Raw genomic sequence first — 19918 nt, 5'->3', positions numbered from 1 at the left:
CGATCTGCAACCCCCAGAGCACCCCACTGCAGGCCCTGCTGCAACCCCACCCTCCTCTGCAGCCAGCCCCCTACTGCACCCCATCCCTGGGCACCCCTTGCTGCGGTTCACCTCCTGCCGGGGACCTGTACCCTCTCTGTGTGGGGGAACAGCCTGCCCCACTGCACTGGCACCCCCAGGGATCGGGGAATGGGTGCCATGGTGTGCCAGGGCTGGAGGGAGGAGGATGCAGCCTCTGGTGGGGAGCGTGGCTGGATGGCAGGGAGCAAGGCAGGCTGGTGGGAAGGGTGGTGGGACAATGGGGATCACAGCAGGGTGGGAGGGAGCTCAGTGGGATGATGGGGACCATGGCAGGGTAGTGGGGAGCACAGAAGTATGACAAGGAGCACAGAAGTATGACAGGGAGTGCAGCAGGGTGGTGGGGAGCACGGGCAACCACAGCCCAAAGGTGCTCTCCCATTGCAACCTCACTGGATGCAAGCGGCAGGGCTCAGGAAGGGAGATACCACCTTTCTCCTGCCTTTGCCCATCCCGATCTGCCCCCGGGGGGGAAGGCAGGGCAAAGCTGTTTGCAGGCAGTGGCCCCACCACCATGAGGCTTGGGGCCAGAGCTGCTGGCCAGCAGCCAGCCCGTTTCTGTTTCGTGCTCAGGAGCACAGAGGAGGGTTTGTGTGCCGCTGTGGGAGCACCATCCCCACCAGGGCTGGCCCCGCTCTCAGCAGCCCCCGTGGGCCCCATCTCCCTGCCCGCCACATCATGGGGCTGGTGTGCCTCCGCAGCACGGCCCCTTGCTCTCACCCAGGGTGTGCAGCTGGCGTGGGATGGGGGACGGTGCCACAAGAGGTAACGGGCTTTCCCGGCACTGCTCGCCCACGCTTCTCCCCTGCCAGATGGGCTGCAATGTTGCTGCTCACTGGTGCCGTAGCATCTGCCATCCCCGGCCACCTTGCTGGTGGCCCTGTTGGCCATGCCTCTGGCCCCTCTCCATGGCCTGCCCACACATGGGGTGTTCCAGCCGGCTGGCACGTGCTGCTCATCCTGGTGAGGTCTGTGGTGGGCCATGCAGAGGCTCAGTATGTCATCTGGAGGACGTGGGGTGCCCTACAAGCCCCTGGCAGAGAGTGTTTCTGGTGGGGCAGGCATCCGAGGCCGCAGGGGGCTGGGGCATGCAGCAGGAAGGGCAGGAGTTCAGAGATATCTTGCTGGGGAGCTACAGGGACGCGTATTGCAACATAACCCTGAAGCTCATGGACGGCATCTGAGCAGTGCCAGCCTCGCTGCCTCCTCAAGATGGATGACGACTGCTTCAATAGGGACTGCTTGCCCACTTTACTGGCTGGGCTTGGCCTGGCATGGACCAGCCTCTATGTGGGGTCCCTCTTCTCCTGGGAGAAGGTCATCCACCAGACCTCCAGCAAGCGGCACACGGCACGGCAGGACTACCCTCCTGACGTCTACCCGCCCTACACCAGCAGCATTGGCTACTTCCTCTCCCTGGACATGGCCAAGAGATCCTGGAGGCAGCTGGCACGTCCGCCCCATCCCCATGGAGGATGTGGGCATCCTGGTGGAGGTGGTGGCAACCCGACCAAGAGCGAGTGACCACTTTGCCAAGCATAATGTCCCATGGTGCAATCTGCAACTACACCTGCTGGTGATCCACGTCCTGAGCCCGCAGGAGCAGGATGGGGCTCACTGCAGCATGCTGCAAGCCTGCAGCACCGGCTGCGACAGCCCCAGCTCACCTCTTGGAAGTGACCTGCCAAGGAGCTGGGGACCAAGGGACCATGGCTGCAGCTTACGTTGCCTCCCCAGCCCCGGTGCCAGCCAGCATCGCCCACCCTGGCCCCTTCCCCTGCAGAAGGATGCAGCCCTTGCCCCAGCTGGGGTCCCTGTGTTCCCCAGCCCCAGAGGCAGCCCTGCTCCCCCCCCAGCAGCCTGGTGGCAGGTCCTCTGGGCCGGGGTTCTGCCAGCCCCAGGCGCAACTGGAAGCCATCAGGGAGTGGGCAGGGGCAAAGAAAATACATGTGTGGCCTGGGAGTTTCTCAGTGGCTGTAAATAGCCAGTTCCCCTTCTGCTCATCTCGAAAGTGAGAAGGGGAACATCCCCCAGAGAGGGGGAAAGAATTGGTCGATTGTTGTCACTGGTACAAAAGCTATTTTTAACTTTATTAAAATGTCTCTCTTCTATAAACTTCCAAAATATCTGGGGCCTTTGCTATAAAGATTTGTGCCGTCACCCCTGGGGCCAGGGATGGTGGCACTCATGGGGGGGTGCAGCCTGCGGCAGGGGACACCCGAGGCTCCTCTTTGTCATCCAGGGAGGTGTGGGGAGAGCCGAGGGAACAGGGCACCCCGGGGCTGCCCTCGAAAAGGGGCACATGGGGGACATAGTGGCTGAGGGGGCCGGGGTGGGTCTGCGGCCGGAGCAGGAGCTGGTGCAGGGTTTCGCCCACCTGCACCAGGCTGTGGGAGAGGAGGTGGAGGTGGGAGACAGTGTCGCTGGCCAGGCTCTCCAGCAGCGCTTGTTGCTGCCGCGACGTCTGCAAGATCTGCACCAGCAGCTGCTGGACACTCTGGAGCAAGCCTGCCACGCCGGAGCCTGCAGCGAGAAGGGGGTCAGTGGCAGCAAACCCTCAGTATGGCTCCGAGAGCCCGCTGTGAGGCTGTCGGGATGCTGCAGGGAGGACCCACCATGCAGGCTTGCGTCCGACGCCTCTTCACCCGCTGCTGGCTGCTCGCTCATGGCAGCCGTCCCGGGGAAGCCCGGGGCTGCGGTGGCCACGGGCAGCACTCGGTTTCCTCTTCCCATCCCTGGGGATGTCTCACCAGGAAAACCTGCCACAATGGTTTGGCATGGAGGGAGCAACCATGGTGCCGGAGCCACCAAAGCGCCGTGCTCAGCCTGACCCTGCTGCAGAGCCCCGGCCGGGCACTGCCTGCGGGAGCCTCTGCCCTCCCTCCCCACAGGCAGGACAGGACAGAGCTGCCCCTGAGCAGGGGAACTTGCTCGAAGCTGCAGATCCTTACCATCCTTTCGCTCAGCTCTTTCCTGCTTCAGGGCGGCATGACAGCCTGGAAAGAGAGCAGACACAGCCCATTTGCCGCGGCTGCCTCCTGCCCCGGGATGCACAAGCACGGCCGCCTGGGCACAGTACTCACCCAGGAGGGGAAGGGGAGGGAAGCAAGGTCCGGCGTCTGCAATGAGAACCATATCAGACCCTGCTCAGGGGGCTGAGGGGGTTTACTGGGCCGAGCAGGGCAAGGAAAGCCTTACGTGGCACGGCGGGGGAAGCGGGCGGCACTCCAGCGATGTGGTCCCCACCGGCTGCTGGGAGAGAGTAGAGAGGAGAGATGCGCCATCTGATGGGACCTGTCGGGGGATCACCACCAGCCCGGAGTCTGCCTGGCTTGCCCCGGCCAGCCCCGCAGCCCGACATGCCCTAGCCACAGCTCCACAGCGCCCTGCAGGGCCCCAAAGCATTTCACGAGCTAGATACAAAAGCAGGAGTCACTCACCCACCACTGCAATGCAGCCACCTCTGGGCTGGAAGGCAGCAGCGGCGTAGCAGCGCGCAGCCAACGCTACACAACAGATTAGGACTGGAAGTGAAGGAGAATCCCACATCCACTTGAAACTGCAGGGGGAATTTAGGGAGACAGAAGGTAATTACCCAGTGCGGATGCTGGCCGGGGCACCCACGCCAATCAGACCCAGGGACGTAACCTGCACCACCTCGGTGCCAAACCCCTGGGCGTGCGCATAGCGAGGGGGGCGCAGGATCCGCCCCTGGGTGCGCTGCAGGGCAAGGGAGCTGCAGGCACCTCTGGCCCTCACACCCAGTCCTAACTCATCCGAAGCTTTATGGTGTTACTGGGGACGGGGGGAGCCAGGACCTGACAAAGGAAGGGGAGTCACATGCCCTGCAGTGCCGCACAGCCGCGAGAGCACCCTGGGCTGGATTGGGGCCACTGTCCCTTAGAGATCTTGAGCCTCACAACTCGCCCCAGGGCAGCCAGCAGCCTTGCCATGCCCTCAGGCTGGGTCAGAGCTGGGGACCCCTCCTACCCCATCCCAGCCATCCCCATCCCCTCATGCTCTGGGGCTGGTTTGGAGCCAAAGGCTCTGGAGAGAGAAGTCCCAACACCCCCATCGGCGAGCATTCCTGCTGAGGGACTCGTGACAGGCCCCCCAACCCTCTAAGCCCCCCATTCCCATCATGCTGGCAGGGCTTGGGCTGGAGCCATGGCCGTGCAGCCCGGTGCAGCGGGGCAGACCAGTACTTACGGCTCTCTGGCTCGTCCTTCGCACGCTGCAGTAGCGGGGACAGCAGCACGCCCGGGGTGTCCCTGCCAACGTCATGCTCTGCAGAAGAAGGGTGAGGAGGTGCAGAAAAGAGCTTCAGTAACCAGGAGACGCGGGGTCCCTGCCACCCCACAGCCGGTACCGGCCCCACTCCGGCTGCCTGAGCCCACGGGTACCTGGCGGCTCTGGAGAGGATGGAGAGCGGGTGGCAAGGGCTGACCTGCGCTTCCTGGGGGGCAGCTTCGCCAGGTCTAAAGAAGAGAAAGAGATTGTCAAGGGACCCCGGGTGGCTGTGCAGCACCAGTGCTCCCCCAGTATCCCACGTCCAGCCACCCTGCCAAGCCCACCCGCCCGTCCCCAGCACCCACCTGGCATCCTCCGCTCGCCGAAGACGGGCCGCCCGGCCGCCTTCCAGATGCTTTTCATGGCTCGGTAGTGCGGTGGCAGGCAGGGCGAGTGGCAGCCGGCCCTCCGGCGCGTCTCCCGTTCCGAGTGGAAAGCCTGCTTGAGCGCCTTCCACTTGGAACGGCACTGGGCCACGCTGCGTCCGTAGCCGGCCGCCGCCAGCCCCTGGGAGATCTCCCGCCACAGTGCCTCGTTGGGTCGCGACGTGGAGGCCATGAGCAGGGCGGCCTCCCCTGAGCCCCCCACCAGCTCCAGGAGGCTGCTGACCTCCGCCTGCGTCCAGGCTCGCCCGCGGGGCATGCTGCCGGGGGCGAGGGTGGCTGCCGGGGAGAAAAGCTCGGCCCCCGGCCGGTGGCGAGGCTGGGATGGGCAGGGCTCAGCCCCGGGGCTCGGCCGTGCGCTCCCGAGGGTGCAACGGGAGCCTGCCGCGCCGGGAGCCGCACCGGGAGCCGCACCGGGAGCTGCACCGGGAGCCGCACCGGGAGCCGCGCCGGGAGCCGCGCCGGGAGCTGCGCCGGGGATCGCCGGGAGCCGCAGCGGCGGCGGCACCGGGAACCGCACCGAGTGCCCCTGCGCTGCACCGGGCGCCGCGCCGGGAGCTGCCGGGAGTCGCCGGGATCCGCACCGAGCATGTGCAGCCCCGGGAGGAGCCGCTGGGAAACGTAGTCCTGGCCCCGCCACCCCGCCCCATCACCCGCCAGCCCCGGGGAGGGGGTCGTTGTCTGCCCGCAGGCATCCCCGCCCCTGCCCTGCCCTGCCTGCCCTGCCTGCTCTGCCTGCCCTGTCCGGACAGGCAGGACCACGCCATCCCCCCACCCCCGAGGGCACGGCAGGGGTGCCCATCACAGCAGCCCTCAATGCTCAGGGAGGGGAAGGAGCACCCCAGCCCTCCCCTCTGTCCAAGGCTGAGATGCAGCTGCAGCTCCATGCAAAAAAGGCGGCAGAAACCACATCTGAGCAAATACCCCATGGCCTGGCTGCTTTGAGAGTGCAGAGCCTGGGGACACAGACAGGGCCCTGTGTCCTGCTCCCCAAGGATGACCAGGTCCCTAGGACTGAGCACCGAGGGGTCGGGGCAGGGGGAGCAGCCTCGACACGGCTGGCCAGCGCGGCCCTGGCCCCACGTCTGAGCTGGCAGCCATCCTCCCCGCTCGCTGCCCTGAAGCCAGGGGTATGGGTTTCCCTCATGCTGGGAATGCCTGGGTGCTGGCCCGGCTGGGGCTCCCCCTCGCCCTGGTCGATGGCAGCACAGCGAGCCCCCAGGGCTGTGTCTCAGGTGGTGCCTCTGGGGACCCTGCCAGGAAATGACACTTTCCATTTCGCGTCACACCCAGCTGCCAAAGGGGGCTGGGAGGGGGTTACCGCTTCCCCCGTGGGGTGCGGAGCGAGAGACCGAGGGAGGGATGGAAGAGGGGGTCACGTACGCCGATCTGCGCTTGCCTCCCGCACCAGGTAACGGCACGCTGTCCCCTGCCCCTGGCACCCCAGCTCTCCCGGCAGCTCCCCTGCCCTCCTGCAGCCCCTCGGCCTCTACAGGGCCGTTCCCCCAGCCCTGCTCACCCTTCTCCCTCCTCTCGGGCATCCTCTCCCAAGCAGCTCCTCCGCACCCCAGTGCCACAGCACACACAGCACCCTCTGCTCTGCTCTCCCCGCCGTGCCAAGCACTGTTTGCAGGGATACAACTTCTAGGAGGGTCAAGGTGCTGCCAATAGCCTCTCCCTCAGTTTTCCTGGGCTCCCCTGCTGCCTCCTGAGACCCTGCACAGGGCTCACAAACTTTTCCCGGCTGGGTGGTCCCCACTGCTCCCACCGCACCCCAAGACCGAGGCTAATTCTCCTTCTCAGCTCCTCAGCAGCCGGTGCGGCTGCCCTGGTGCTGGGCAGCCCTCAGCCTGACTCTCCTCTCCCTGCTGCTGGTGCTGGCACAAATAATCCTCGTCGGCTTGAGCGTCCACTGTGAGTACCCACGTGCGCCTGGACCTCTTCGGCCAGGGTCTTGGGGTCAGGATTGGCACCATGGGGCCCGTGTACCAACAGACAGAGCTGCAGCTCGCCCACAGTGCTGGGCCCTCCTGCTTGGGGCCAAGGACATTGCGGGTTCTGGGGCAAGCAGGAAAATTAGTGAGGCAAGACCTCACCTGCCTGGCTGGGAGAGGAAGGCAGGGGGACAGCGTGGGCTTGTGGACGGCGCCGGGGCATCTTGCTCCATCACATGGCAACCAAATGAAGACAGGATGGAGAGCGGTGACACTGAAACCGAAAGGCAGAAGCACGTTCCCCGAAAGCCTGTTGTGTGATGGGCTCCCAAGCACAGCAAAAGCCACAAGGACCTTGGCGGTCTTGGCTGGCAGGTTACCTAAAGGGGAGGATGCCCTCAGCTGCGGCTGTGGGGCTGTCCCATGGGAGAGTGCACTGGGTGCTGCTGGGAGCAGGAGGCCAGGGTTGGTGGGGACACTCCTGTGCTCTTCTTCTGTAGATTTAGGACAACAGGCAAGCTGCACCCATGGTCTCTGGAGCACAGAGGAAAGCCCCAGCTATGGGCGACAGACACTGCGAGGTAAGAGAGCCCAGTGGGCTCCTGGGTGAGGTTTGGAGAGGGGCTGGCTGCTCTTTTCAAGAGGCAGGATCTGTCTCTACTCCAGAACATGCCCCCCCCAAGTCTTCCTTCACCCTTGCTGCCTGTGCCCTGGCTCACGGCACGGAGAGCTGCCTCAGTGCTGCTGAACAGGCTGCGCTGCTGGGACCCCTTCAGAAGAGATGACGCCAGCGCAGCTCAGCATCACCTGGGCACGCCACCAGCACCAGGCTCACGGCTGCCACAAGCACCCTTGTGCCGGACAGCATCGGGCGCTTTCTGGTGAAGCTGAAATCTTGACTGCTTTGTCAGTGCTTTGCAAATGATGTTTGTATCACACTCCCAAACCTGGAGCTCCCATCCCCGACCAACTTGCCTGATGCCAGCACCTTCACGTAACCAACCCATCTCCCCCGGGGCTCCCGCTGGGAAGATGGGGCTGGGATGTGGGAGCTGGATCCAGAGTAAGGGCAAGCAGAGGGTCCTCTCTGTGGGGCAGCCATAGGAGTACAGTGGGTTGGTTGGCACCCTGGCTACCCCTTGTCACCATCCTGTCCCCTGGGCTGGGGGCTGGTGGCAGTCCCTGCTGGCTGCCCTGTCCCGGCTGCTCCCACAGGCTGAATTTCTGACGTGCAGGGCGATGCCAGTTCTGCCCAGCCGGCTGGCTCTGGGATGCAGGGCAGTGCTACTACTTCTCCTCTACCAAAAAGAGCTGGGAGCAGAGCAGAGAGGACTGCTGCTCCAGAGGGGCACAGCTGGTCACCATCCGAGCCAACACCACCCTGGTGAGTGAATCCAGCCTGGCCTGTCCAGCTCTCCACAGGCATCGGGCTGCCTTGGTGACCACTTCAAGGTCCCTCAGCAGTCACCCAGCCATCATCTCAGCTCCCTGGCTCTGGCCCACATGCCCAAAGCCCAGCCAAGCCTCCAGGCAGGGAGCTGGCGATGCTATGCCCAAACTGCGCAGCCCCCATCACTAATGGCGTGGCTGGGGCTGGGTGTCCTCCCAGGGAGCTCACCTGGGTCCTCTCCTGTGCTAGGCTTTCCTGGTGCGCACAGCCAACATGGAGGTCTTCCACGTGGGGTTGAAGTGGGATGGCTCCCGGTCTGACTGGAAGTGGCTGGATGGTACCGCACTGAAGGGGTGAGGCTGTCAGCTTGTCCCCCAGCCAGGGCTCGGGGAGGTGACAGGGGGACAGGCAGCCTGCTGGCATGCAGGGATGTGGTCCACATTTTGGCCACCTCTCATCTTCCCAGGGCTGCACTGGGGCATTTTAGGGAAGGGAAGATCGCAGGGGCCTGACCCTGGTGCCACACCCTGCCTGGGTGAGGGGCTGGGCATTCCCCCAAAAGCAGGTTCCCAGGCTTTGCTTGGTGCAGCTGGTGCTGAGCCCTGCCAGGAGGGACCTGGGAGTGCTGTGTGCATGATGGGGCTGGGGGCTGCATCTCAAACAGGCGGGGGGCAGGGGGGTGTATCCTAATTGGGAGGAGGGTGGCAGGCGACAAGGCTCCGTGGGGAGGGTGAGCTTTGCCCCCACAGCATCTCTCTGCATCCTCTGGTCCCTGGATGGAGGAGTTGCTGGTGGGATGACCCCAGCCCTTCCTGCCCATCCCATCTCAGCCCACTCTCTCCCTGCAGGCTCTTCCCAGTCCAGCGCACCACCAGCTCCTTCCTGGCCTGCGGCAGGGTGTCAGGCTCGGGGCTGTCAGGCGGTCTGTGCGGGGAAGCCCTCGGCTGGGTCTGCGAGCAGAGCGCAGCCACCCTGCACTGGCTCCGGTCCTCACCCCCCACCTTCCTCTGGGGAAACACCACCTACACCTGTGTGGGGCCCTGATGACTGTGGGGACCTCCAGCCTGTGCCACCACCCTGTTCCCTGCCGGACCCCAGCACATGGGCATCCCCGGGCGCCGCTGCGTCCTCGCTCAGACCTCCTTACCCCCCTGGATCTCTGTACTTTGCCAATAAACTCTGGCACATGGATGCTGTGGCTGGCTTTGGGGACGAGGGTGGTGGGATGGAGATGCATCCTCCAGCTCACCGACTCAGTCGCATCGCTGCCTGGTGGGAAACTGCAGCTACCATGGCACTGAAGGAAGTGGCTGGGAGCCAGCATCGCCCTGACTGTTTTCATGGCCTGGTGGCAGCGTGGAGTCCCCCAAAACTCTGGGCTTTCCGATCATGGTGGCTGCCTGGGGTTTATACTTCTTGGGAAAGGCAGCTGAGAGGTGACCCTTTGCCTCCCCGGTCCCACAGAGGGCTTGGGCTGGGCAGCAGCTTCTCTCGTGGTGCCTGCCCAGTCTGAGGAGGTCACAGCAAATGCCCTCATTTGCTTTTAGGCTGAGTGATGTGCAAGAGCATAAAAAGCCTGCTGCGGCTTGGCTTGGAGGGGTTTGGTCCTGGGGGTTGTTATGATTTTGATATAGACGACCTGGGTTGTGCCAGCAGGACGAGTCTCCGGCATGGGCATCCCTGGGAGTCCCTCCTGCCACATGCGGAGGACCAAGCCCCCACAGTCACTGCATCCAGTCTCCCAGGCAGGGGCAGGGGTGGGGAAGGTGATGCATGCGGTAGCATGGCCCCGCTGTGGCCAGTACACATGGGCTCTCGGGCCTCCTTGCGGCTTGGGGAGGCAGATACAGAGCGTGTTGCCTGGGATAGAGCTCGTACACCCCCGCACCCAATGAAGCAAAAGCGGCCTCAGAAATAAAAACACTTTTTGCAAATAAAGCAACTACTTCTGCTTTTCTACACACGAAGAAGTGGCTCCAGCCCACGTGGTCTTGGCTACAGCCTGCCTACCTGACTGCGGGGGAGCAGGACAGGACCCAGTTGCCAGACTGCTACCGCCAGGGGAAGTGCCTGTCCGCATGGCCCAGAGCGTGGTCTACGCCGACCTAAAGTTTGCCGCGGCCCCTGCCTGCCCTGCAGCCCCCAGTGAGGACGACAGCCCCTATGAGAACGTGCCACTGGGACCGGTGCTTGCGGCGCCCAGCCCAGGTGAGAGCCTGGCCGTGGCCACCGCCACGGGCATGCCCCGGAGCAGGGTGGGCACCGGGTGGTGGCAGTGGAACCATGGGGTGATGCCCGTGGGCGCTCATCTCTTGCAGGGCGCTCATCTCTTGCAGGGCGCTGGCCCCGGCGTTGGCGCATCCCTGCAGGGCTGCTGGCAGCCACCCTGCTGCTGCTGGTGGCCACTGTGGCCCTGGGGGCTTGCTGTGAGTCAGAGCGAGGGCCACAGGGTGGGGGCAGCTGGGGAGTGGGCACCAGGAATGGGTTTGGGGCTGGGCGAAGGCTGGGCTGCTGGGGGGTGGTTGGGGCCAGGGGGTGCCGGGGATGGTGGCCTGGGGGCAGAGCTGCTTCTTGCTTGGCCACCCTGAGCTGCTCTCCGTCTGCCTGCACTCCCTTCCCACTGCATTCCCACTGCTTCCCATTGTCTCCCACTGCCTTCCCATTGTCTCCCACTGCCTTCCCACTGCCTCCCACTGCCTTCCCATTGCTCCACCATTGCCTCCCATCCCCTCCCCATTACCTCCCACTGCCTTCCCATTGCCTTCTCATTGCCTTCCCATTGCTCCCCATTGCTCCACCATTGCCTCCCATCCCCTCCCCATTATCTCCCACTGCCTCCCATTGCCTCCCCTCCCCTTGCCACCATTGAGGCTTCCTGTCCCTTCCCACTGCCACCCCCAGGACAGTCTCTGCCCACAGTCGAATCCTCTTAGCCCGCTCCCCCAGCAAGCGCCATGCCCTGAGCAGGGGCAGTCCCGTGTCCCCCTGCCCGGGCTGTGCCATCCCCGTGCCCCAGCCCACCCGCCCTGTCCCCAGACTGGCAGGTCACCCGCAGCCTGCAGGACGCTTCCCAGGAGCACGCGGCCGAGCAGGGCCGCCTCTCGCAGGAGGTGAGCGTGCGGGAGCAGAGCCTGGAGGAGATGCGGCTGGAGCTGGCGTGGGCCCGAGCGGAGCTGCAGCGAGCATGGCAGGAGGGCAACAGCAGCCGGGTGAAGCTGGGGATCCAGGACGCCGAGCTGGAGCGCACCAGGCAGGAGCTGGCGGGGCTGCAGAATGAGATGCACCAGGTGCAGGAGGAGCTCAGGACCAGCGAGAGCACTGTGAGCAGCCTGCGCGCCTGCGTGAATGCAGGTAGGGCCGTGGCGGGGTCAGGGGACAGGCACTGATGCTGCTGGGGAGATGTGGGGGCTGATCGTGGCCAGGCTGGGCCCCCCGAGCATCCGTGGAAGGGTGAGCGCCTGAGCCGTGCCCCTGCCCCCAGATTGCTGCCCGTCAGGCTGGGTACTCTACAGGGGCAAGTGCCTCTTCGTCTCACTGGAGAGGAAGACATGGTGGGACAGCCGTGATGACTGCAGAAGTAAATCCGCTCAGCTGCTGGTCCAAGGCGACTGGCCATCATGGACGGTGCCGGTACAGAGCCGGGGAGGCTGCGGCACTGCAGGCGGGTGGGGGTAGATGGTGGGGCTGGGCAGAGCCCCGTGGCTCCAGCGGCAGCAGCATCTGCGGAGGTGCTGGGGCTGCACCGCGAGCCCTGGTTCCCATCCCAGTGGGCTGCGAGGAGGAGCATGGCTGGCCTTGGGGCTCCTGGGCACCAGGTGGGTGCTGGGCACCGGGTAGGCAGGCGACAGCTTCTCTCCCCCCAGCATTTTGTACTGGATTGGAAAGCCATATACTGGATTGGAGAGCCACATCAAAATCATCACGATAAATCTGACGGGGTATATGACAATCTGTTTAAACAGTAAGTTGTTCCATCTTGGCCAGCTTCACCTCTCCTACCTTCACCAGTCATGAGCAGAGGTGCTGGGCACTGCCTGGGCGTCTGTCCTGATCATGGGACTGATGCTTGGGCATGGACAGTGCTCTGGCCTCCCTGTCCAGGCTAAGGGGCCCTGGGGCTGCAGCTGTGTGGGGGCACTGCAGGGCTGGCAGCGGGCTGGGAGCATGGTGTTGGCAAATCTCATCTGCTCCTTCCCTTCCAGGAGACTTGTTCGCCTCTGTGCAAGAACATCCTATGACAATATAAGCACCTCCAACTGCTTTGCCCGTTTTCCATGGATCTGCGAGAAGCCCCCAGATCTAAGCCGCCCATCTGAGACCCTCTTTACTCTCCCGGCCAAGGGGTGAACTCTGAGACCCCCCACTCCATTGCAGGACTGAGGGACAGGAGGTGGGGGTGCACAGCAAAAACACCCTTTCCCTCCTGCACAGCCACATCCCTGCACACCATTGTCTCAACCACATTGCAAAGCTCTGGGGATACAGGTTGGGAAACAAGGTGTCTGCATTTTAAAACATGACTTATGGCTATGTTTCTGTGTCCCACGCTCATGCCCATGCTTACATCCCCAGCCCCTGCCCTCCAGCCCTGTCTCCCGTGACCCAGGGAGAGGATGCCGATAGCGAGCGCTGCTCACCTCTGCTGCCTTCCGCCGAGGCTGGTTTGTGAGGTTCCTTTTGCACTTTGTGAAGCTGGGTATGATGCTGCTGGTGGTGTCCCCAAGCTGTACCCTGCGGGGAGTCCTTTGGTTTTACTGGCTGCCTGTCACCTCTGTCTCTGGCTGTTCCTGGCTCCTGTCCTGCCCTTTCTCCTCCCTCCATCACCTGCCCTTCGCTGCAGCATGTCCCAGGGCTGAGCTTTGCTCTCCCTGTCAGAGAAGAACTTTGATCCTGGGAAGAAGATGGAGCATGTCCTCCTGGTCCTGTGGTGGTCCAGGCCCAGGGAGGACATGGTAGTGGATGGGGGAAGCCAGGCAGGATTTACCACGGGCAAGTGATGCCTGCCCAACCTGCATGCCTGCCTGCTGCTGTGGGACCACTGGGCTGGGGATGAGGGGAGAGCAAAGGGGGCCATTTATCGTGACCCTTCGAGGTCTGGGACATGATTTTCCATGGTCTCCTTGCTGGCAGAGTGAGGAGATGTGGCCAGGAGAAGGGGAGAAGAAGGTGGGTGGAAACCTGGATAGCAAGAGGGCTGCAGGAGGTGTCAGCAGTGCCCCATCCAGCTGGTGATATCCCGGTGGGGTTGATCTTGGGGCCAGTGCTCCTTGAAGCTTTCACTGGTGCCCTGGATGATGGGATCGGGATGGCCTCAGCCGTCTGGGGGGCAGTACCAAACTGTGTAGTAGTGGGTATACTGGAGGGCAGGATTGGTGTTCAGACGGGCCTGGAGAAATGGGCTGATGGGAACCTGCTGGTATTGGGTTGGGTGCAACCCAACCTGCAGCTGGGAAGGAAGGAGAAACCCCACGTGTCAAGACGGGCAAGCAAGCAGCCGTGCTGAACAGGCCTGGGGGACCCACAAACCAGAGGCTGGACAGGACTCGGCAGCGTGTCCTTGTGGTGGCAAAGCCCAATGACACTGCGGACCGTGGTGGCTGGAGCTCAGGGCTCCAGGGGCAGGGAGCCTGCTCCTCTGTGGGCACCAGGGAGACCATGTCTGGGCTCCCCAGCCCAAGCCAGTATCAAGCAAGTCCTTGCTTCGCACAACAGCTGAGATTGCAGGAAACCTCCTGCAATCCTGTCCCGGCCTCCCAGCCTCACCATGCCATGGGCTGGTTCCACCAGCCTCCTTCCACACCTCCTTTCCCAGGACCTGCCCACATCCATCTTAGCAAAGTGGTCCCCACCTTTTTCTGCAGAAACATTGAGTGAGACAGAGAGGGTCAGCGCTGTCCCTGGACTCCCCTGTCCACCCCAGCCGCATCGAGAACAGGGCTCCCTCATCGCCCCCCTGGCAGCTCAGGTCCCACCATGGTCTTAGGGATCTTTTCTCCATGGTGACAGGGGTCTCCCCTTTCCCCTGTGTTCCCAAGCCTCGCCAGTACTCCTCCCTCTCTCCCACTGTCTTAAGGCTCCTCACTGCACCCCCATCTCCTCCCATGGCCTCAGGGCTCCCTCATTTGCCTTCCATGATCTCAAGGATCTTCACTGCACCTCCATTTCCCCCATGGCCTCAGGGCTCCCTTATTCACCTGCCATGGTCTTAGAGCTCTTCATTGCACCCCTTTTCCCCCCATGGTCTCAGGGTTCCCTCATTCACCCCTCAGGGTCTTAGGGATCCCCAGCACTCCCCCATCTCCCACATGGTCTCAGACCTTCCCAGCAGTTTCTCATGCTGATGGCACTGCTGCCTGCACCCTCCCCAGGCAAGGCTCAGCCCAAAGCGCTGGGCAGGTGACAGAGGCAGGAGAAAGGGCAGGATGGCAGCTGTCAATATTGAAAGAAGGGACAGGCAGTAAATCCACAGGAGTCCCCGAAGAGGACAGGTCAGGCACACCAATGGCGCTGTCAACCCCCAGCTCCAAAAAGATGCAAATGACACATCCTGCACCAGTGCACCACCGGCAGCCTTGGTGGGGCACAGCAGCTGGGAGCTGGGCTCTGCACTGGACTCCTGGGTCACTGCAAGCTGCGCTGGCCAGAGCGCACAGGGACACGCAGAGGGCTGGTGCAAGGTGGTCTAAGTGGCCTAAGGCTCTACAGAGGCATCTGGACAGGTGGGGGTAGGTCTCTTCTCCCAAGTAACAAGCAATAGGATAGGAGATGGCCTCAAGTTGCGCCAAGTTGTGCCAGGGGAGGTTTAGGTTGAATATTAGGAAAAATTTCTTCACCAAAAGGGCAGTCAGGCACTGGCACAGGCTGCCCAGGGAAGTGATTGAGGTCCCATCCCTGGAGGTATTTAAAAGACGGGTAGATGTGGTGCTTAGGGACATGGTTTAGTGGTGGACTTAACAGTGTTAGGCTAACAGTTGGACTTGATGACCTTAAAGGTCTTTTCCAACCTAAATGATTCTACGATTCTATGATTCTAAGTGTATGCATGAGTGTGAGAGAGGGGAATAAAGTCTGTTTTCCATGGGCCTTGCTTTAAAATACAGACACCCTTTCCCAGCACTTTGTAATGCGGTTGAGGCAAGGCGTGAACAGGGGAGAGGGTCTCCAGGTGCACCCCCAGCTCCTGTCCCCGAGCCCTGCAATGGAATGAGGTGGCAGCACAATCAGGGCTTGACCATGAGAGGAAGGATGGTCTTGGATGTGCTGCTCAGCTTCGGGGGCTGCTCGCAGATCCACTGGTTCTTGATCCTGCATTTTGCACTCTCTATTTTCGTGCCAACTGATTGCCCGCAATCTGTGGAATAGTCATACCTAAAAGAGAGGGCATGTCTCAGAGGGGCAGTGACAGCATCCTCACCGTGGACGCCTCTTCCCACAGGTCCCAGTGCCACTGGGGTAGGCAGGGGGCCTGGCACTGGGACCAGTCTGAGGAAGGGCCATGTTCTTCCCACCAGCCTCCTGCTCTGCCACTTGGAGATCTGGCAGTGCACCCTGCATCTGGGGTCTGCCCAGGGCCCCCTCCCTTGGGGCACTGCTCGTTAAAGCATCACCCCCTTTGCCAGGGGGGGGTCTCATAGGGGTGAAAAGGCACCTCCCCGGCATGGTTAAAGGGCATGGGCTTGTGCCAAGAACCACTGTACTTACAAGGGTAACTCCTTGCTGTCCTGCCATACCACAGTCCTCTTCCCATCAGAAGAAAATTTTGCTCCAATCCAGTACGTGGCATAAGGCATCTGCATAAAAAGCTGGGGGGAGAGAAGCTGTCGCCTGCCTACCCGGTGCCCAGCACCCACCTGGTGCCCAGGAGCCCCAAGGCCAGCCATGCTCCTCCTCGCAGCCCACTGGGATGGGAACCAGGGCTCGCGGTGCAGCCCCAGCACCTCCGCAGATGCTGCTGCCGCTGGAGCCACAGGGCTCTGCCCAGCCCCACCATCTACCCCCACCCGCCTGCAGTGCCGCAGCCTCCCCAGCTCTGTACCGGCACCGTCCATGATGGCCAGTCGCCTTGGACCAGCAGCTGAGCGGATTTACTTCTGCAGTCATCACGGCTGTCCCACCATGTCTTCCTCTCCAGTGAGACGAAGAGGCACTTGCCCCTGTAGAGCACCCAGCCTGACGGGCAGCAATCTGGGGGCAGGGGCACGGCTCAGGCGCTCACCCTTCCACGGATGCTCGGGGGGCCCAGCCTGGCCACGATCAGCCCCCACATCTCCCCAGCAGCATCAGTGCCTGTCCCCTGACCCCGCCACGGCCCTACCTGCATTCACGCAGGCGCGCAGGCTGCTCACAGTGCTCTCGCTGGTCCTGAGCTCCTCCTGCACCTGGTGCATCTCATTCTGCAGCCCCGCCAGCTCCTGCCTGGTGCGCTCCAGCTCGGCGTCCTGGATCCCCAGCTTCACCCGGCTGCTGTTGCCCTCCTGCCATGCTCGCTGCAGCTCCGCTCGGGCCCACGCCAGCTCCAGCCGCATCTCCTCCAGGCTCTGCTCCCGCACGCTCACCTCCTGCGAGAGGCGGCCCTGCTCGGCCGCGTGCTCCTGGGAAGCGTCCTGCAGGCTGCGGGTGACCTGCCAGTCTGGGGACAGGGCGGGTGGGCTGGGGCACGGGGATGGCACAGCCCGGGCAGGGGGACACGGGACTGCCCCTGCTCAGGGCATGGCGCTTGCTGGGGGAGCAGGCTAAGAGGATTCGACTGTGGGCAGAGACTGTCCTGGGGGTGGCAGTGGGAAGGGACAGGAAGCCTCAATGGTGGCAAGGGGAGGGGAGGCAATGGGAGGCAGTGGGAGATAATGGGGAGGGGATGGGAGGCAATGGTGGAGCAATGGGGAGCAATGGGAAGGCAATGAGAAGGCAATGGGTAGGCAGTGGGAGGTAATGGGGAGGGGATGGGAGGCAATGGTGGAGCAATGGGAAGGCAGTGGGAGGCAGTGGGAAGGCAGTGGGAGACAATGGGAATCAGTGGGAATGCAGTGGGAAGGGAGTGCAGGCAGACGGAGAGCAGCTCAGGGTGGCCAAGCAAGAAGCAGCTCTGCCCCCAGGCCACCATCCCCGGCACCCCCTGGCCCCAACCACCCCCCAGCAGCCCAGCCTTCGCCCAGCCCCAAACCCACAGTGGGATGGCAGTGGAAAGGCAGTGGGAGGCAATGGGAAGCAGTGGGAGGCAGTGGGGAAGCAGTGGGAAGGCAGAGGGAGGCAGTGAGAGGTAGTGGGAAGGCAGTGGGAAGGCAGTGGGAAGGGAGTGGGAGGCAATAGGAAGGCAGTGGGAAGGCAGTGGGAGGCAATGGGAATGCAGTGGAAGGCAATAGGATTCAATGGAAATGGAGAGGGAGGGCACTTGGAGGCAATGGGAGGCAGTGAGAGGGAATGGGAGGCAGTGGGAGGCAATGGGAAGGCAGTGGGAAGGCAGTAGGAGGCAGTGGGAAGGCAGTGGGAGGCAATGGGAAGGCAGTCGGAGGCAATGGGAAAGCAATAGGAAGGCAGTGGGAGGCAGTGGGAAGGCAATGAGAGGCAGTGGGAGGCAACAGGAAGGCAGTGGGAGGCAATGGGAAAGCAGTGGGAAGGCAGTGGGAGGCAGTGGAAGGCAATGGGAAGGCAGTGGGAGGCAGTGGAAGGCAGTGGGAGGTAGTGGGAGGCAATGGGAAGGCTGTGGGAGGCAATAGGAAAGCAGTGGGAAGGCAGTGGGAAGGGAGTGGGAGGCAATGGGAAGGCAGTGGGAAGCAGTGGGAGGTAGTGGGAAGCAGTGGGAATGCAGTGGGAAGGGAGTGCAGGCAGACGGAGAGCAGCTCAGGGCAGCCAAGCAAGAAGCAGCTCTGCCCCCAGGCCACCATCCCTGGCACCCCCTGGCCCCAACCACCCCCCAGCAGCCCAGCCTTCGCCCAGCCCCAAACCCATTCCCGGTGCCCCCTCCCCAGCTGCCCCCACCCTGTGGCCCTCGCTCTGACTCACAGCAAGCCCCCAGGGCCACAGTGGCCACCAGCAGCAGCAGGGTGGCTGCCAGCAGCCCTGCAGGGATGCGCCAACGCCGGGGCCAGCGCCCTGCAAGAGATGAGCGCCCTGCAAGAGATGAGCGCCCACGGGCATCACCCCATGGTTCCACTGCCACCACCCAGTGCCCACCCTGCTCCGGGGCATGCCCGCGGCAGTGGCCACGGCCGGGCTCTCACCTGGGCTGGGCGCCGCAAGCACCGGTCCCAGTGGCACGTTCTCATAGGGGCTGTCGTCCTCACTGGGGGCTGCAGGGCAGGCGGGGGTGGTGAGCGGGGGGGCCGCGGCAAACTTTAGGTCGGCGTAGACCACACTCTGGGCCATGCCCTGGGCTGCCCCAATGGCCCTGATGGCTCCTGCTCTGCCGTGGTCACCCCCTCTCTTGGGGCTGCAAAGGAGAAGTGCCTCTAGTTTCTGCAGAAGCAGAAGTTTGCTGTGAGGTGCAGCAGAGGGGAGCAGGAAAGCACAGCCCTGGGGGACTGGAGCACTGCCATTGGCCCCGGCGCTGCCATCCTCTCCCCTTCCACGCCCCGAAACTGCTCTGGGTCCCCTGGGATGGCAGTGGGGCAGTGCAGCTCAGGGTTGGGGCGCTGGGCAGAGCTGCAGGGCTCAGCCTACCGAGAATCAATCCAAATCCCTGGGGGAGGGGAGAGTGGAGCCGGCTTCCATGTGGGAACAGGAGGCTCTGGGGCCCACCCCATCCAGGATGGAGGTTCCCCCTCTCTGTGCTCTGCTCCGGGGTTTGAGCATCGCTGCTGTGCAGAAATGTTTGCCCTAATGCCTAAAAGGGGTTTCCACATTGCAGCGTGACCTCTTGCCCTTCTCCCCTTCTGCTGGCCACATCGCCCTGCTCTGCCAGCAAGGAGACCACAGGGGACCATGTCCCAGACCTCGAAGGGTCACAATAAATGGCCCCGATTTCTTTCCCCTCATCCCCAGTGCTCCCACAGCAGCAGGCAGGCAGGTTGGGCAGGCACCACTTGCCCATGGTAAATCCCACTGAGCTCCCCCCCACCCACCAGCATGTCCTCCCTGGGCCTGGACCACCGTGTGCCCAGGAGGATGTGCTCCATCTTCTTCCCGGGGATTGGGTAGAAGCTGCTCAACCTTTAGCTTTCCAAACCTCCTTCCTATCTACTTTGAAGCTGGCCATGATTTTTGCCTTTCTCCAGTGATGAAGGGCTTCCCCTGCTCTTGCAGAGATGATGGAGAGTGGCCTTGCAATGCTGTGCTCCACCAGCTGCACTGCACACCTCCAGTCCTGTCCCAGGAACTGACTGTGTCCAGATGTGCCCAGCTGGTCCCCAACTCAGCACCTCTTCTGAAACCTACCTTTCTCTGGATGCAGTTCAGCAGAGACCTCTGAGATGCTGTGGGTTGGAGGTTGGGACTGAGAAGGGAATGCTGCAAGTGCTGGGGCTGTGGTCTGGGGAAGGCAAGGCAAAGCGGCTGTCATTGCTCTGTGCAGCTCTCTTGGGGAAGGGCAGCTGGAGCAATGCCAAAGCCGGGGTCTTCTAGGAGGGGACCAGGGAGAGGATGAGAGGCAGCAGCACAAGCTACATCATTGGGAAATTCCCATTCCCGGAGGCTGGGGTGGGAAATCTGCATACATGAAGATGTCCAACCCTCCATTTGGCTGTCCCCAGGGCAATGTCCTCCTGTGTCCAGGCTGGCCCTGCTCTCCCTGTGCCCAGGGATTTGGGTCCATCCTTGCTCTGCCACTGCCCCGCTGCCCTGGCCCTGCCATGTGCCTGCGGGGACCATGAGCACTTTCGGGGTGTGGGAGGGGACGGGCTGGTGGTGCT

At 63.1% G+C, this 19918-nt stretch overlaps 4 protein-coding genes across 4 annotated transcripts; 2 read left to right on the top strand and 2 right to left on the bottom strand.

The window, feature by feature from the left end:
* Positions 1-2263: 2263 nt before the first annotated feature.
* On the bottom strand, positions 2264-5401 carry LOC309602074 (uncharacterized protein; the record flags this gene model as incomplete). The annotated part of the gene is made up of 6 exons (XM_082335379.1): positions 2264-2601; positions 2694-2837; positions 4288-4365; positions 4482-4556; positions 4674-5030; positions 5272-5401. 6 exons carry the CDS (start codon positions 5399-5401, stop codon positions 2264-2266), a joined length of 1122 nt encoding a protein of 373 aa, XP_082191505.1.
* A 701-nt stretch (positions 5402-6102) lies between these two features.
* Positions 6103-9119, top strand: LOC309602444 (killer cell lectin-like receptor subfamily G member 1; the record flags this gene model as incomplete). The annotated part of the gene is made up of 6 exons (XM_082336013.1): positions 6103-6162; positions 6555-6665; positions 7186-7266; positions 7921-8069; positions 8325-8428; positions 8924-9119. Exons 1-6 carry the CDS (start codon positions 6114-6116, stop codon positions 9117-9119), a joined length of 690 nt encoding a protein of 229 aa, XP_082192139.1. The 5' UTR covers positions 6103-6113.
* Positions 9120-10153: 1034 nt separating this feature from the next.
* Positions 10154-12422, top strand: LOC309602073 (C-type lectin domain family 12 member B-like; the record flags this gene model as incomplete). Its single annotated transcript, XM_082335378.1, has 6 exons — positions 10154-10283; positions 10412-10501; positions 11112-11426; positions 11557-11705; positions 11939-12036; positions 12278-12422. The coding sequence occupies 6 exons, from the start codon at positions 10154-10156 to the stop codon at positions 12420-12422; spliced, it is 927 nt and encodes a 308-aa protein (XP_082191504.1).
* Positions 12423-15295: 2873 nt separating this feature from the next.
* Positions 15296-18437, bottom strand: LOC309602072 (C-type lectin domain family 12 member B-like; the record flags this gene model as incomplete). The annotated part of the gene is made up of 6 exons (XM_082335377.1): positions 15296-15443; positions 15777-15877; positions 16111-16259; positions 16390-16704; positions 18075-18164; positions 18293-18437. The coding sequence occupies 6 exons, from the start codon at positions 18435-18437 to the stop codon at positions 15296-15298; spliced, it is 948 nt and encodes a 315-aa protein (XP_082191503.1).
* Between the last annotated feature and the right edge of the window lie 1481 nt (positions 18438-19918).

The sequence above is a fragment of the Platalea leucorodia genome, assembly GCF_965183815.1.
Source record: "Platalea leucorodia genome assembly, chromosome: Z".
Taxonomy (NCBI): domain Eukaryota; kingdom Metazoa; phylum Chordata; class Aves; order Pelecaniformes; family Threskiornithidae; genus Platalea; species Platalea leucorodia.
The sequence above is the reverse complement of the archived record's forward strand: the minus strand, read 5'-3'. Positions and strand labels throughout refer to the sequence as shown.